At 42.2% G+C, this 16278-nt stretch overlaps 1 protein-coding gene across 1 annotated transcript in view; it reads right to left on the bottom strand.

The window, feature by feature from the left end:
• The window catches only part of TTC17 (tetratricopeptide repeat domain 17), a 120033-nt gene that overhangs the window by 19525 nt on the left and 84230 nt on the right, over positions 1 to 16278 (bottom strand). The window contains exons 17-19 of the mRNA XM_053259906.1: positions 10471 to 10641; positions 2528 to 2784; positions 13 to 178 (exon numbers count right to left, since the gene is read on the bottom strand). Of these exons, the coding sequence (XP_053115881.1) occupies positions 13 to 178; positions 2528 to 2784; positions 10471 to 10641 (594 nt within the window). The remainder of the gene's footprint in view (positions 1 to 12; positions 179 to 2527; positions 2785 to 10470; positions 10642 to 16278) is intronic.

The raw sequence follows: 16278 nt of genomic DNA on the forward strand, positions 1-16278 counted from the left end.
AAAAAATATTACCTGGTGGCCCAGGGGAAGGTATTTTCGGCCCGCTGATCTCTAGAGCCATTTGGTAAAGGTTCTCATTTTCTCCATTTAATCCTTCTTCTCCATTTCTTCCAGCAAGCTCTTGTGGATCCAGTCTTTCTGTTTTGGGTTTCTTTACACGCTTGACTTGGAATGTGATCTGTCAAAGAAAAACATTGCAAGCAGAACAGAAGCACATATATCAGAATAAAAGCACATATATCAATGGAAAGCTAGCTGACTTCCAGCAGACTTTAGCTGATTTCAAGGGCAATTTCCAGACAGTTTTCTTTTGCTCTCTATCCCTAACCACTCCCCATTCTCCTGGCATCTCAGTGTTGCACAAATACAGGTGAAACTCGAAAAATTAGAATATTGTGCAAAAGTTCATTAATTTCAGTAATGCAAATTAAAAGGTGAAACTGATATATGAGATAGACGCATTACATGCAAAGCGAGAGAAGTCAAGCCTTAATTTGTTATAATTGTGATGATCATGGCGTACAGCTCATGAGACCCCCAAACCCACAATCCCAGAAAATTAGAATATTACATGAAACCAATAAAACAAGGATTGTAAATAGAACAATATCGGACCTCTGAAAAGTATAAGCATGCATATGTATTCAGTACTTGGTTTGGGCCCCTTTTGCAGCAATTACTGCCTCAATGCGGCGTGGCATGGATGCTATCAGCCTGTGGCACTGCTGAGGTGTTATGGAAGACCAGGATGCTTCAATAGCGGCCTTCAGCTCTTCTGCATTGTTTGGTCTCATGTCTCTCATCCTTCTCTTGACAATGCCCTATAGATTCTCTATGGGGTTCAGGTCAGGCGAGTTTGCTGGCCAATCAAGCACAGTAATCCCATGGTCATTGAACCAGGTTTTGGTACTTTTGGCAGTGTGGGTAGGTGACAAGTCCTGCTGGAAAATGAAGTCAGCATCCCCATATAGCTCGTCTGCGGAAGGAAGCATGAAGTGCTCCAAAATCTCCTGATAGACGGCTGCGTTGACCCTGGACTTAATGAAGCACAGTGGACCAACAGCAGCAGATGACATGGCTCCCCAAATCAACACAGACTGTGGAAACTTCACACTGGACTTCAAGCATCTTGCATTGTGTGCCTCTCCATTCTTCCTCCAGACTCTGGGTCCTTGGTTTCCAAATGAGATGCAAAAGTTGCTCTCATCAGAATAGAGGACTTTGGACCACTGAGCAACAGACCAGTTCTTTTTTTCTTGAGCCCAGGTAAGACGCTTCTGACGTTGTTTGTTGTTCAGGAGCGGCTTGACAAGAGGAATACGACATTTGAAGCCCATGTCCAGGATCCGTCTGTGTGTGGTGGCTCTTGATGCACTAACTCCAGCCTCAGTCCACTCCTTGTGAAAGTCCCCAACACTTTTGAATGGCCTTTTCCTGACAATCCTCTCCAGGCTGCGGTCATCCCTGCTGCTTGTGCACCTTTTTCTTCCACACTTTTCCCTTCCACATAACTTTCTATTGATGTGCTTTGATACAGCACTTTGGGAACATCCAACTTCTTTTGCAATTACCTTTTGAGGCTTTCCCTCCTTATGGAGGGTGTCAATGATGGTTTTCTGCACAACTGTCAAGTCAGCAGTCTTTCTCATGATTGTGATTCCTAATGAACCAGACTGAGAGACCATTTAAAGGCTCAGGAACGCTTTGCAGGTGTTATGGATTGATTAGCTGATTGGAGTGGGACACCTGGAGCCTAGACTGTTGAACCTTTTCACAATATTCTAATTTTCTGGGATTGTGGATTTGGGGTTCTCATGAGCTGCACGCCATGATCATCACAATTATAACAAATTAAAGCTTGACTTATCTCGCTTTGCATGTAATGCGTCTATCTCATATATCAGTTTCACCTTTTAATTTGCATTACTGAAATTAATGAACTTTTGCACGATATTCTAATTTTTTGACTTTCACCTGTATAAGCATTAATAAAAGGTTGGGCAATAAGGGCACTGAACATGTCTTGAAGAGATAAAGGGGGTATAGACAGAAACAGAGCAAAAAATGAGGATTAACAGACATAGGAGTGCAGCAAGAAGAATGAGTGCAACAGAGAAAGTGGAATTGACTAATAGAGATGTGGTTGTAGAGAAATCTGTGGTGCTACAGAGAAGTGAGGGTACCCTATGGGTGCAGAGAAAAAAGGAGGTAAACAGAATGTGTTACAATAAAACATTTTGAGTTCAAATTTTAATATAAACTCTTTTCACTCTTAAGGCAGCACTGCTATTCTCTTGGGCTAGTAGAAGTATAACAGCTGTCGGGGTGATTTGAGTTTTGCATTCAGTACCCTGTTGAAGACACTTTGCATTTTGGAGACTTAAATCACCTTCCTTCCTGCACTCCTTCCTGTAGATAGCTCACAGTCAAAGTGATGTAATGTAGAGAATAATCCTTTGAATGTCAGGTAAGATGACCAAAGTCTGGATACAAAGTACAACTTAACCTTGCTGATGAGAGTTCTTACCCATTCAGTTTCATCATCATCATCGTCTCCGCAATCCCCAAAACAGGAGCTGGCAAGCCCATCTTGAGAACCTTTCTTCAGGACACGGATCCCTTGTAAGTCCATCCGATGGCCTTTCACTTCCAGTGCTCCCTCAAAGGCTTCAAGGGGCCAAGAGTTTTCAAACTCATCTACTAATGCCAACATCTCTGCAGACATCTGAGCATCCCCTAAACTCTCCACTCCTTCTGAGCCATTGCTTTCTGCAATAACAGTACCTGTAAAAGAGAATCACTAAAATCAATCACTCAGCTCAACAGTTATATTATAATTATGCTCTGATGTCATGCAAGGAAACACTACATTTCTGCCTTCGTTTATGCCAAGCAGATGGAACAGTGCAATAACAACTTCTGATCATCATCATGTTCTTAAACAAATTATTTCCTACATTTGTTAGAGTGTATTTTCAGTTATTTCTTAAATGTGGAAATAAAATAGGGTTTCTTAGGTGCAAGCCAAGGTTAAATAATTTCATAATGGTAACTTGCATTTTACTATTATTGTTTCTAAAAGCCAAACTAGTGAACATGTGAGTTTTAACCAAGAGAACAGAAACATTTTATGTGAACAAGTCTTCTTAACTCACGGCTACAGGGAGGCACATGAGGCTCTTTTTAAAAAAGCAAATCATGCAAACGGGAATGAAACATTCAGTTACCTGTGAATTCACTTTCTACTTGTTCACCTGACAGTGGTCCAACACTGGGGGAGGGGGGCTCTCCTCTTTGTTCACCAGGAAGCAGGGTCTTTGAAGAAAACATTGGCTGGAGGCTGGGCTAAGAGGCACCTCCTATTTCCTCCCATAGGCTAGTCTCAACTGACATAGCAACAAACCACTCCTCCTTGTTTGTGTTAGCCCACCCTCCCCCATCCTAGTAAGACTCCAAGGCCCAATTTAAACATAATGGGAAACTGGAGTTAAAGGAGTCTGAGGTTGACTTTCCTGTATTAGAGAAACCCTGGTGCCGGCAGAAAAGTGTCCTGAGGTTTCCCTTCCCAAACTCCAATTTGAAACCTCAGGCTGTAGTGAATTTTGCTGCTCTTACCTGAGGTTTGCAGCTGCTAGCATTATATGTGAATGCTGAACTGCAAGCTGAGTTTGCTGTAACTAGAGTTGAGGGAGGAAGCTCCTCCCTCTTTTTGGCTTTGATTGGCTGTTGGGGCTGTCCATGCCAGAAGGAAGCCCGCACAAGCAGTTCCCCCTCAAATCTGTAGTCTCCCTGACTACAGTTCAGTTCCTGTCTGTTTTGTCTGAATGCAGAGAGGTAAGCGCACGGGGTGGGGGGAAGACAGAACCCTGGGTCCATTAGACCCTTGGTTCCACGTTACGTGCAGATGGGGTGTAAGAACAGGTCCTAGGTGGGAGTGAACCAGTATTAGGCAAAGAAGTATAATGAAAATTGGCATGTAAGCAAACTCTTTATTCTCCTTATTTGTCACCCTTCAGTGGTCCATCACAGGTGCATACCACAGCAGTTCCCCAATGAACCTGGGTGAGAGGAGTTGTCTAGGAACCTATGATTGTAGTACATAGTGAAGCACCCTTCTAACAGAGGCTGCATCTGTGGACGCAGATCCACAGATCTGATAGTAATGGGCGACCGTGACAATTGAGGGCTAGGTAGTGGCCCTGCAAACTTTATCTGCCAAAACTCTTGAGAACAAAGCCCAAGAGGCAGCCGTGCTTCTGGAGGAGTGAGGCACAGCTCCTTTGGGTAGGGGCTTTTCTGAAGCTTTGCAAACTTCAGCAATGCATACCTTGAATCACCTGGGGAGAGAGAGACTTTGGAAACTCTATGTCACCTTCCCTTTACCCAGCAAGTGATTAAAAGGGAGGAGAGGTGTTGAAATGGTAAGATTCTTCAGATACATAATTTGAGGGCACCATGGACATCTAGGCAGTGACAGCCTTTCTACTTCTGGTCACTAGGGTTGGAGCAGAAGGATGAGTTCCTGTTCTCTATGGAAGTTGGAGTTGATCTTAAGAGATTAAAAGAGGGTCCAGCTTAAAAATCACTTTGTCACAGTGGAAAATACAGAGGGTGGACAGGGCTGCCAGTTAAGAAACCTTGTGTGCTGAGGTGATGGTGTCTTGAAGTAAGTTTTACTTGATAGATATAGAACAGGAAGACCTTGCTAAAGAGTTCAAATTGACTTTTGGTGAGTACTTGGAACATAGCTTTTAGCTTCCTGGTAGAGAAGTAATGGACAACAGGGAGTGATAGGTTGGTGGCCATCCTGAAAAATCACGAATGAAGATATAGAAACCCAGAGAGGCCCCCAAGGGTAGGGGCAGGCCAGAGCCTAGCATTGTCACTTGCCTGCCGAGTGTGTGGAGCTTGAGGCCTAAACTGAGGCCATTCTGGAGGAAGTCTAATGGTGTGAATAAATGCAGGTGAGGAGAATACTACTGGCCTGACACTAAGAGAAGAAACATACTCAGGTGCTCTAGTGTATCCTATCGGTGGAATCCCTCCTGTAGACAAGAAGGGTATTTACCCTATCAGAGTAGCCTAGGCCTCCTAGCGCTGCCTTATTAGATATAATAAGGGTCCCTGTGCCAGGACACTGGTGGGGATTCAAAAGGAGGTCAAGAGAGCAGGTTGACAGTGTCTGAAAACCAGTGCCATTAAGGTCATTCTGAAACTACATGAATCATTTTGGCCTATTTGGACCAGATCTTGGCTAGCACTCTTGTAAGGAAGGGAAAGGAGAAAGGGAAGAGGTGAAAAGGATGTTCATTGGCCATGTTTGGGCTGGGGCACTGACTCCCTGTGTCTGAGTGCTTCTGGTTCTGTACAAGAAATTCAGGAGTTTTCATGTAGTGTGGCTCTGCAAAGAGGTCCCATTCTGGAGTTCCAAAATGTACCATTAGTTGCTTGAAGACTTAATCAAGTAGGGTCTACTTTCCTAGGCTGAGCGGCTGCCTGCTTAGTCAGTTGGCCTGAGTGTGGTCCTTGCCTTTGATGTGTTGAGCCTTTCATGTGTTGAGCCTTCATTCTGCTCCAGTAACTTGGCCTTCTTGTGAAAGACTAGGGACATCAGCCCTCCTGTTTGTTTATGTAGAACAGTGCCAATGTGATGTTGTTGAATTATCAGGTAGGAATCAAATATCGAACTGGAAACTGAACAGGCTGGGCAAACTGCTTAAAGTTCAAGAATGTATGTTGATACCAAGATGGGTCTCATGGGGGTGGAGGTCTCATCTTGCTTCTACCATCTTGGCACCTTGTTTCTACTCCTCACGCCAACAGAAAGGCCCTTGCACCTCAACAGATTAACAACTATCATCATGACCATGATCTTGTCTGATTCCACAAAGGGAATTTCTGATATGAACATCAGGAAGAAAGTATGTTAATCTCTTCCTCTTTTATGGGTTTGCAGGATGAAGGACAAATCTTCCTTTTTGATTTTTCTGAAGTCTCCACTGCTTCTTTGTCCATCCATTCACTGAAGAGATAATCTTCCTCAAATGTAGGAGGGATGAGGACAGCTTTGGTGGTCAGTGACCCTGCCCATGGGCAGCCATGATCCTGCCTGCAGACTGCAATACCTCCAGTAGGACATCAGAGAGAAAGGACAAGTTATTATGCAGAATGCGGACAGCCTGTGAAGCAGAGTTTGAGGAGAAAATTGGTAATATCTCAACTTACGCTGCTATTTGCTCCTTGGGAAAAGGTAGGGTACAAATGTGAGAGTTCATGAAAGAGACAGAAGCTTGTCAGATTCACTAGTTGCAGAGCTCAGAACCTGAAGGGTATCACTGCACAGGGGATTCCATTAAATTTTGCTAAAATATGTTTCCAGCAAAATTATAATTCAAGAGGCAAAATACATCAAAAGCAGCAGCATGGTTCTTTTGAAACTTAATGAAATCTCTAAGAAGTTTCCATTATTTGAAGGAAGAAGCAGTTCTAGAAACTAGAGCATTTCTCCAAGTCATGTAATGTAGATTACACACAGGGATTGTTCATAGCTGAACTCATGCTGGGATTATAAGGACTTTTTCTCACCACGAAAACCGGAGAGAATGTTAAAGACAATGTAATTTGCTGTGATGTAAGTTGGCAACTACAGAAAGTGCAAGTTGCTCATCCTTTCTTTGGAGGAAAACAGGCACCTGTTTGGTTCATGCTCCCGCCATTGGGAAGTGATGTACAGTGTTACATTTGGTCTCTCTTTCACCCTATTTTGATCTTGAAATGCTGACTCAGGAACCTGTATTTTTCTGATATGATACTTCAAAGCTTCATGTTAAGGTAAGACGATATCTTCAGAGAAAATCTTGGGCAATTCTTGAGAACAACCTTTTAGGACATAGCTACTTCATAGCATCAAATACCCTTATCCAGTTAAAAGCCTGCTCTTGATCCCCTAGTGATGGATAATTATAGGTCAGTCTCCAACCTCCCATGGTAGGGTAAGATGATTGAGAAGGGTGGTGGCTGACCAGCTCCAAGAGGTCTTGGAAAAAATGGATTATCTAGGCTTTAGGGCAGGCTATTGGGTTGAGATGGCCTTGGTCAGCCTGATAGATGACCTTCGCCAGAGAATTGAGAGGAAGTGTGACTCCGTTGGGTTTTTTAAAAAAATCTCTCAGTGGCTTTCAATACCACTGACCATGGTATCCTTCTGGATCGCCTGAGGGATTTCGGGGACAGGAGGCACTGTTTTACAGTGGTTCCGCTCCTAGATCTTGGGTAGATTTCAGATGGTGGTGTTTGGTGACAGTTGCTCTTCAAATCGGAAGCTGCTATATGGAGTCCCTCAGGACTCCATTCTGTCACCAATGCTTAACATCTACATGAAATCACTAGATGTGTTCATCAGGGAATTTGGTGCTGGGTGTTATCAATATGCTGATGACACACAAATTTCTCCGTGTCATCAATATCAGAAAATGGCATTATCACTTTAAATGCCTGTCTACAGGCAATGATGGGCTGGATGTGGGATAATAAATTGAAGCTGAATCCAAGCAAGATGGAGGTGCTCATGGTGTTTGGGGGGGGGAGCGTAATCTGCAAGATGGGTTAGGATTCCCTGTTCTGGATGGGGCTACACTCCCCCAGAAAGAAAAGGTTTGTAGTTTGGGAGTGTTCTTGGATTCGGGTCTCACCCTGGTGTCTTAGGCTGAGGCTGTGGCCAGGAGTGCTTTTTACCAGCTGTGATTGATTTGACAAAATCTGCCCCATTCCTTAAGGTGAATGCCCCAAGAACAGTGGTGCACCAGCTGGTAACATCCAGGTTACTGCAACATGCTTGATATAGGACTGTCTTTGTATGTAGTTTGGAAACTTCAGTTAAAAATGCAGCAGCCAGATTGGTCCCTGGGGTATCCTGGAGAGACCACATTATGCCTGTTCTTAAATAACTGCTGACTGCATTATGTTTCTGGACAAAGTACAAAGTGCTGGTTATTACCTTTAAAGCCCTAAATGGCTTAGGTCCAAGTTACCGGAGAGAGAACCTTTCTCTACAAGATCCCCATTGCTTATTAAGATAATCAGGAGGGATACGTCTTTGGGTGCCACCAGTTCATCTGGTGGAAACATGGGATTGGGTCTTCTCAGTTGCTGCCCCAGGTTGTAGAAAGCGTTCCCAGTGGATTTAAGAGGACTCTCTTCCTTGGAAGCCTTCAGGAGAACCTTCAAGACCCATCTCTTCAGCCTGGCTTTTAATGATATCTAGTTTTAACCTTGATTTTAATGAGATTTAATCTAGTTTAAATGTTTCTTGATTTTAATTTTTTATTCTATGTTTTTGATTTTAATGTAAACCACCCTGAGCCATTTCAGGAAGGGTGGTATATAAACTGAATGAATAAATAAAATAAAAGATTGTGGAATGCGCTTCCTGCTGAGATGTGATCCTCCCCATCTCTGACTGTTTTTAAAAAACATCTGAAGACCCATCTCTTCACCCAAGCTTTTTAAATTAGTAGGTTTTAATTTTATACTGTTTTTAAATTGTTAAACTGTTTTAACCTTTTATATTTGTTTTAATTGTTTTTATGTCATTGTTAACTGCCCAGAGATGAAAGTTTGGGCAGTATATAAATTAAATAATAAATAAAAATAAATAAATAAATAAAAGCTTTGTCCAGGACAGTTAAATTATGTAATCAAACTTTGTAACTGGTGAATTTAGCACTAAATATTCACCAATTACTCCCTCCCCTCATCTTTTTAAAGCAAGTTTCTAACCCTCAAGACTGCAAAGATAATATGTGGGCAGGAGTGAAGCATATCTCCCAGTGGCAGGAACTAGAGCTTCAATTCCCTGCATAGCTCTTTGCCTCTCATGGAGTTGATTCAGATAATACTTTTCTGGCCCGCACAATTAAAAAGGGAACATACTAAGAGTGTGCTCATCATGTGGTCTTTTATGGACATCCCAATATGCTCCCGTCATGTTCCTTCATTATGTGTGAGAGGCACATCATTTAAACTGCTGCTCTACACATGCTCCATACTTGGAGTGCATGTAGAGGGACATTTCATTTTATTCCCCTCCCATGCTAAAGAAGAGTGCTGAGAAGATGTTGGAAGGCCCATGAAAGACATCATGACAGGTGTGCTCTTGGTGTATCCCCCTTTTAATTGTGTGGGCTGGTTAAGGGAAGAGGGGAAATGTTATCCAAACTGCCTATCATGAGTAGCAGAAATAAAATAAAGTCTGGGAAAATAAGCTAGTTTGGATTTATTGTATAGGTTGCAGAATTTAGCTTCTCTTAGCACAGAATTTGTATTTTTCATTTTTTAGTGTAGAATATGCAGAGCTATTGCCATGAGGCTAAATCTTCAAAGTAAAAAAATGTAGAAATCCCATTGCTTGGAGTATAAAATGTGACAAATGAATAAGAATGAAAAAATGAAATGGAATCACATTGGCTCGTTCATCCTTAGTAGCAAACCAGGAATTATAAATGGATTACCAAATTGCTAGTGAGATGTGCAGGGACAACACTTAACCATAGTTTATTTTTCTTAATGTGAAATAGTGATTTGGGAAGCAGGATTGCAAATATGGTTTGTGTTGACCAGAATTAAAAGTCATGTCTACACAGAGCAAATCATGGTTAAGGCAGTATCCTTGACTCTCTAATTGCAAAGTGACGAAGTATTGCTGGAATCTCCCTATATGTGTTATCTGGGGGAAGTGGCTTAGATCAACATGATAAACCATGGTTTCAGAGTACATTCAGGATCTTAATTAGGTCTATGGCAACAAAACAGTCCCAAGATAGAACATTATGCCTGCACCAAGATATCAAGGGACACTGGGCATGATCCAGAAGCACACAAATGCAGCACACTGAATTAATGCCAGGATTTTTCTATGAGCAACTCCCCCTACTAGGTCCTCAAATGAATTTGAAAGAGCTCAGAGTTTAAAGCAGGACTGCACAACTTTGGTTTTCTAGCTGTTTTTGAATTACAACTCCCATCAGCCCTAGCAGCCAATAGTCAGGATGTTGGGAGTTGTAGGCCAACATCTGCAGGAGGGCCAAAGTTGTGTTGCCTTGGTTTAAAGGTTTGTCATAAGAGCTTCCAATTTGGAAACTGCCTGCCTTTTTTGTTATTGGCGGCTTTAAGTGATTTACCTGTGGTCTGCATCATATATGAACTGGGCCAGCCCAGATGGCCAACTTCAGTGTTAAAGATCCTATAACCTTAACAATTATATAGAAGTTGGAATGCTGACAAGTGCAGCTTCTCAGACTGCTACAAAAACTGTCATGAAAAGCCACAAATTGTCTTTCATATACAACAGCTATAGAAATCCTGATGTGAAGAACTTGGCCATTGCAGATGCAGACGGTTGCAAAACAACAACTGCTCTGAAAATAAAGGAAGAGCTACCTTATTGAGCTTGTTGTTCCAAGATTCACTTACTTTCTAAAGTCAGAGAGGACGAATCACTTGTGGAACTATGCACAAGATCTGTGGAATCATCTTCAGCAGCTGCCTCAGGATTGTCTTCCATGGATATGCTCTCAGAATCCTGGGTGTCAAAGTACTTCTGCTTGGCATGGCTGTCATCTTGGCTCTTCTCATGACAGTGGCCTGTGAGATACACACACACACATACACACACAGATGCAGACATGGCTCCCTCAAGGCAAAACAGTTACTACATGGCCTGAATTATTGATGCATACAAGCAAAGGGCTGAAAGGGATAACTGGAGAGGAGAGCTGAGCTAGTCTTGTGGTAGCAAGCATGACTTGTCCCCTTAACTAAGCAGGGTCTGACCTGGTTGCATATGGATGAAAGACAGAAGTGTGAGCACTGTAAGTTATTCCCCTCAGGGGATGGAGGCGCTCTGGGAAGAGCCAAAGGTTTAAAGTTCCCTGCCTGGCTTCTCCAAGATATGGCTGAGAGAGATTCCTGCCTGCAACCTTGGAGAAGCCGCTGCCAGTCTATGAAGACAATACTGAGCTAGGTAGACCAAAGGTCTGACTCTGTATGTGGCAGCTTTCTATGTAACTGCACATAATGCTACTGAGATTAATATGAAACAGCAACAGTACTTGATGGATAGATTCCTGAGTGGCTTAGCAACCTGATCTCAATTAGAGCACGTCCAGATATTAGTTTTCCTATGTCCACAGTTGAAACCCCTCAGAAATATTATAGGGGGGAAGTAGGGATTTATTCTTCGAACTCAGTAAAAGAATCCAGTTGTGTAGACCACACAACTGAGGTTAGTCCTTCTCTTATTCTTCTCAGCTATTATGTGTTGGGATATGCAACAGCTGCAGCCTAGCATGCTGTATAGTGTGCATGTAAGCTACTATGTAGCCAGAGGGGGCACTATAATTTCCTCTGTATTGGTTGGGCTAGCTAGGAATTTCTGTTCTCCTTCCTGTTCCTTGGGTATGAGTCAGCAAATTCTGTATTGATCTTCTCTGAGCGCTTTTGTCTCCCAAGTAAAGTTATCTTAAAATCCTTTCACTGGTGTTTACTTTGCTCTGTATACCACGCAGACAGAACACACGCTGCAACATTATGATAGTAAGCAAAACAACATTATGATAGTGCTCCAAAGCCACTTCATGTACAAATTCCAAGTGGCCACCACATGCCAAGTTGTATGTCAGTGTGCATTGGCCCAGAGATAATGCATATAGAATTCCCAAGTCTTATTTAGAAGGTTTTCTTACACATATAACACCAGAAGAAAACACTGAGAACAATCCAATCCTGGGCGGCATCATCATCATCATCATCATTATTTTTAGCAAACTTGGAGTTACAGAGGAATGTTGTCCACTGAATGAATTCCACAATGAAAAAGTCTTGGTGCTTAATTTATAGTACATTTCCCCCACTTCTTTCTGGGGCATTAGGGGCTGTCAGAAGTAGGGACAGGATGCTGGTCATGTGACTTTCACGGGGGCGGGGTGGATATGCCAGAAAGTCAGTCCTCGGCATGAGCAAAACTTGATTGGTATATTTTAGGGTTGGAAGGAATTTCATCTTCTTAGCTGGACAGGCAAGTGGTTCTCGCCCCCCTTCCCCCCCCCTCTGCAGTGTGAAGCTTGCTTTCCATGCTTGAGTGGCCTGGAGCTCAGCTATCTGATTTGCAGGCACCTTTTGATAGAATTTTATTGGAATGAATGAAGATAAAAGAGGAGGCTTCTGTTTTGCTTATAGATGCTATGTAGTCAGGATTATTAGGTTCTCAACTGATTTTTAGTTGTACTCTTTGTTTGGTAAGATGCCTTAAAAACCAGTTTGGTTGAAAAGTGGACTTTAAATTTATTTATTTAAAGAAACAGTGTGATTTAATTTGAGGGAGACTTATGTAAAAATACTTTCATGGCATAGGGGGCTGGACTTAAGAGTCTAGTGGTCCCCTTGTAACACTCAACAATATTTCAGTTAAGTCTATTGCTTCCCTCTTTATGCTAGCTTCTCACATCCTATCCTGACTTAATAGGCTTTGGACAGGCAAAACAATAAACAAGGATAAACAAGGATCTAGAGAACGATAGAACTACTTCCATGCACCCAAGGGATTTGTGTTTCTCAAATTCTCCCATGCCAAATGGCAAACCAGAATGGAAACTGAAGGGAGTTTCTAATGTACCTTGAAGTATGACATGGGAGATTTCTGCAAAAGGAAGAAGTTAAAAATCATTTGCACGAACCTAAAAGCTGCAAAAGCTGACTCTCTGCTGTAAACTAGAACAGGTTAAAATAGTCTTTGACTGGTCTGAGAATTAAAAACCAGCCTAAACATAAAGGCCTTACATTGATTTTTATTCCAAATAAGCCTCAGCCTGATCATGAAATTAAGGACACACCAGTTTACTATGAAGAACTATGGAAAAAAGATCTTCTCAAGCTACACAAAACAGTGGTGCATCAGCTGGTAACCTCCAGGCTTGACTATTACAATGCGCTCTACGTGGGGCTGCCTTTGTATGTAAACTTTGTTTGGAAACTTCAGATCGTTTACAATGCAGCAGCCAGGCTGGTCTCTGGGGTAACCTGGAGAGACCATATTATGCCTGTCTTAAAACAGTTGCACTGGCTGCTGATATGTTTCCGGGCAAAATACAAAGTTACCTTTAAAGCCCTGAATGGCTTGGGTCCAGGCTACTGTAGAGAGCGCCTTCTTCTGTATGATCCCCACTGCACATTAAGGTCATCTGGAGAGGTTCGTCTCCAGTTACCACCAGTACGTCTGGTGGCAACTCGGAGCCGGGCCTTCTCTGTTGCTGCTCCTGGCTTATGGAATGCACTCCCAGCAGATATCTGTAATTTAGGCTCATTGTTGGCCTTTAAGAGAGCCCTAAAAACTTATTTGTTTGGCCTGGCCTTCCAAGGTTTGCAAATTGTTTTTAAAGTATTTTAATTGGTTTTTAAATGGCTCTGAATTGTTTAAAATTATTTTTATATTGTTTTAAGCAGTGCATTTTTAAAATGGTGTTTGTTTTAATGTTTTTTAAAAATTTGTTGTGCACTGCCCAGAGCCTTTGGATGGGGCGGTTTAGAAAAGAAATGAATAAATAAATAAATCCACAGCTGATATCAAGCAGGGGTGAGTGGGTGAATAAAATTCCCGAAGTCTAAGTATGTTTGTTACATCAAGGTGGAAAGCAACACAATAGGATAACTGAATACACCAGTAGATCCCTAAATTTTCCAAATGAAGGGCCCTTTCATGGAGTTTCAATGTATCTTCTCCCTTTAATTTCAAACAAATGGATTGTAGATATGTAAACAACAGCTACTTGCCTGGTTGCCTGTGGTAAGAATAGCCTTCATATGACTATGCATGGACATCTTTGTAAACTAGATACAAGAATTTTTTTGTTTAGGCTATCAATGTGCCAACAGTGACTAATAAGTATGGATGGGCTGTGGTCTAGTAAAAACATTTGTGGGCTAGTCATCATTTTGTACATTTGTCCTACTGCTTCTAAGTACTTATCTAACAGGTTAAGGTGTCCATTGTACCTAGTGAAATCTATAAGAGTTTGAAGGTGCAGAATCTCATGGAAGCATAGTGTTGGAAGGGACTTTAGAGGCTATTAGTTCAACCCCTGCACGAGGCAGGGAACAGAAAGCTGGAACATCCCCAACAAATGGTTGTCCAGCCTCTGCTTAAAAAACTTCAGTGAGTGAGAGCCCCATACTAATTTGGTTATGGTTTCAAGAACTGGAAACAATACTCCAGTTGAAATCTCTTGTGACTTGGAAGCTATGGTTTTACGGTATTAATGCAGTCTGAATTTCTTCTGCTGCTGCTTTATCACACTGCTGATTCACGTGATTGACAGCAATTCCAATCAGTTGCAAAATTCACCTGATAGTGTTATCATCTAACCCACATCTGACCAGTTTGCTAATCAAAATATCATTGCTGCTGTATCACACTGCCAATTCATGTTCACTGCTGGTTCATGTGATTGACTGCAGTCTCGAGATTCTTTTCACCCCCTATCCTCTACCTGTGCATTAGACTTTAAAAAAAATTAAATGCAGAACTTTGCATTAGTCTGCTGAATTTCATTTTACTAGTTGACCCCACACAGAGCATCTGTGTGCTCTTTGGGGCCGGTGGTAACCTCTCCTCCCCCGTTCTGCCCCAGTCTCTGCTTCCGGACCCAGCCACCTCTCCTCCCCACTGCCACTTCTGCCCCCCCTTCTTTCCCCCCTCCTGGGCCTTGCCTCCGTGGCTGGGCCGGGCCCACCACCTCTGTCCTCGACAGCTAGGCCGCGGCGGCAACCAATCCTCCTGGGTGCACCTCAGCCAATCAGGTGCGTCCGCCGCCCAGCCAATCAGCTGGGCTCTGGGACGCACATTCCAAGGCAGACCCAGGAGAATTAATATAATAGATTAGTTTCAGCCCAGTTTTCTACGCTATCAAGGTCATTCTGAATTTCATTCCTGTCTTCATTCCTGCAACAGCAGCTCCACCCTGGGGATGAGCCCAAGGCCTATCTAGTCCAATATCATGTTTCACACAGTGGCCCACTAGATGCCTCAGAAGCCCACAGGCTCCTGCTCCCCTTCAACTGGTAATTAGATGCATCTTGCCTCTGAGGCTGGAGGTGGCTACCCATTGATAGACCTGTCCTCCATGAAGGACATATTATCCTTATATCTGATCCTTCTTATCCTTAGATCTGATGAAGATACTCTTCATCATTCCATCTAAGTAACTGATTTACTAAAAAATTCTTTGTGAATCAAGTTTTAATTGGTTCTGTTTTGGTTAATTTTTATTAATTTTATACTGTTTTACTGTTTTGTGAGCTGCCCTGAATAGTATTGCACTGGAGGGGCATAACTGAGTGAAACTGGTTGAATAAATCAATGAATTGATTGAAATGTTGAAGAGCATAGGCCCTTGAAACCTCCCTCCAGTTTGACTAGGAACACACTGATAGATACTCTTTGAATATGGGTTTCCAACCAGTTGCGAATTCACCTGACAGTATTATCATCTAACCTACATCTGACCAATTTGTTAACAAAAATATCATTGGGAACTTCTTCAAATGCTTTGCTGAAATCAAGATCAATTACATCTGAAGCATCCCCACAATCAAGTTAGTAACTGCCTTAATAAATAAATGAGAGAGAGAGAGAGAGAGAGAGAGAGAGAGAGAGAGAGAGAGAGAGAGAGTCTAACAGGATTTATTTTTGACAAATGCATGCTGGCATGAATTTATCTCTGATAAATTAGGCTATTTACTGCTACTTGTGGAGGGACAAAAATAAAGATCTACAACACATTCAGTAATACTATAATACCAGTTTACCCCTTGAAATGCTGAAAGACATTATTCTATTGCTTAACAGAATTGGGATACTAACTGAAAGTATTTTACAAAATAAGTTAGGTAATGGTTAAAGAGAAGTCACTAAACTTTATACACTTTTAAAACATCCTGACATACAATTAAATTTGTCTTGGCCACTCTTCCCACTCCCATCACTGTAACAGAGACAGTGTTCCCCCCTCCCCCGATAACCATCTCCTTCCCTCTCCCATTAAAATTTAATTGATTTCATCTTTTTAAATCTCTGCAATACGCAGAGCTTCATGTGTAATTTATAAGAGATGGTAAGCACAGGACCCCAGTGCTGAAATTAGTCTCTATAGCTGACATCAGATCCAGACACAGGTCCGTTGCACTCTAAGAATGTGATGCCCTTCAGCAAAAGAAACTTTGGTCATC

The sequence above is a fragment of the Hemicordylus capensis genome, chromosome 1 (assembly GCF_027244095.1).
Source record: "Hemicordylus capensis ecotype Gifberg chromosome 1, rHemCap1.1.pri, whole genome shotgun sequence".
NCBI lineage: Eukaryota > Metazoa > Chordata > Lepidosauria > Squamata > Cordylidae > Hemicordylus > Hemicordylus capensis.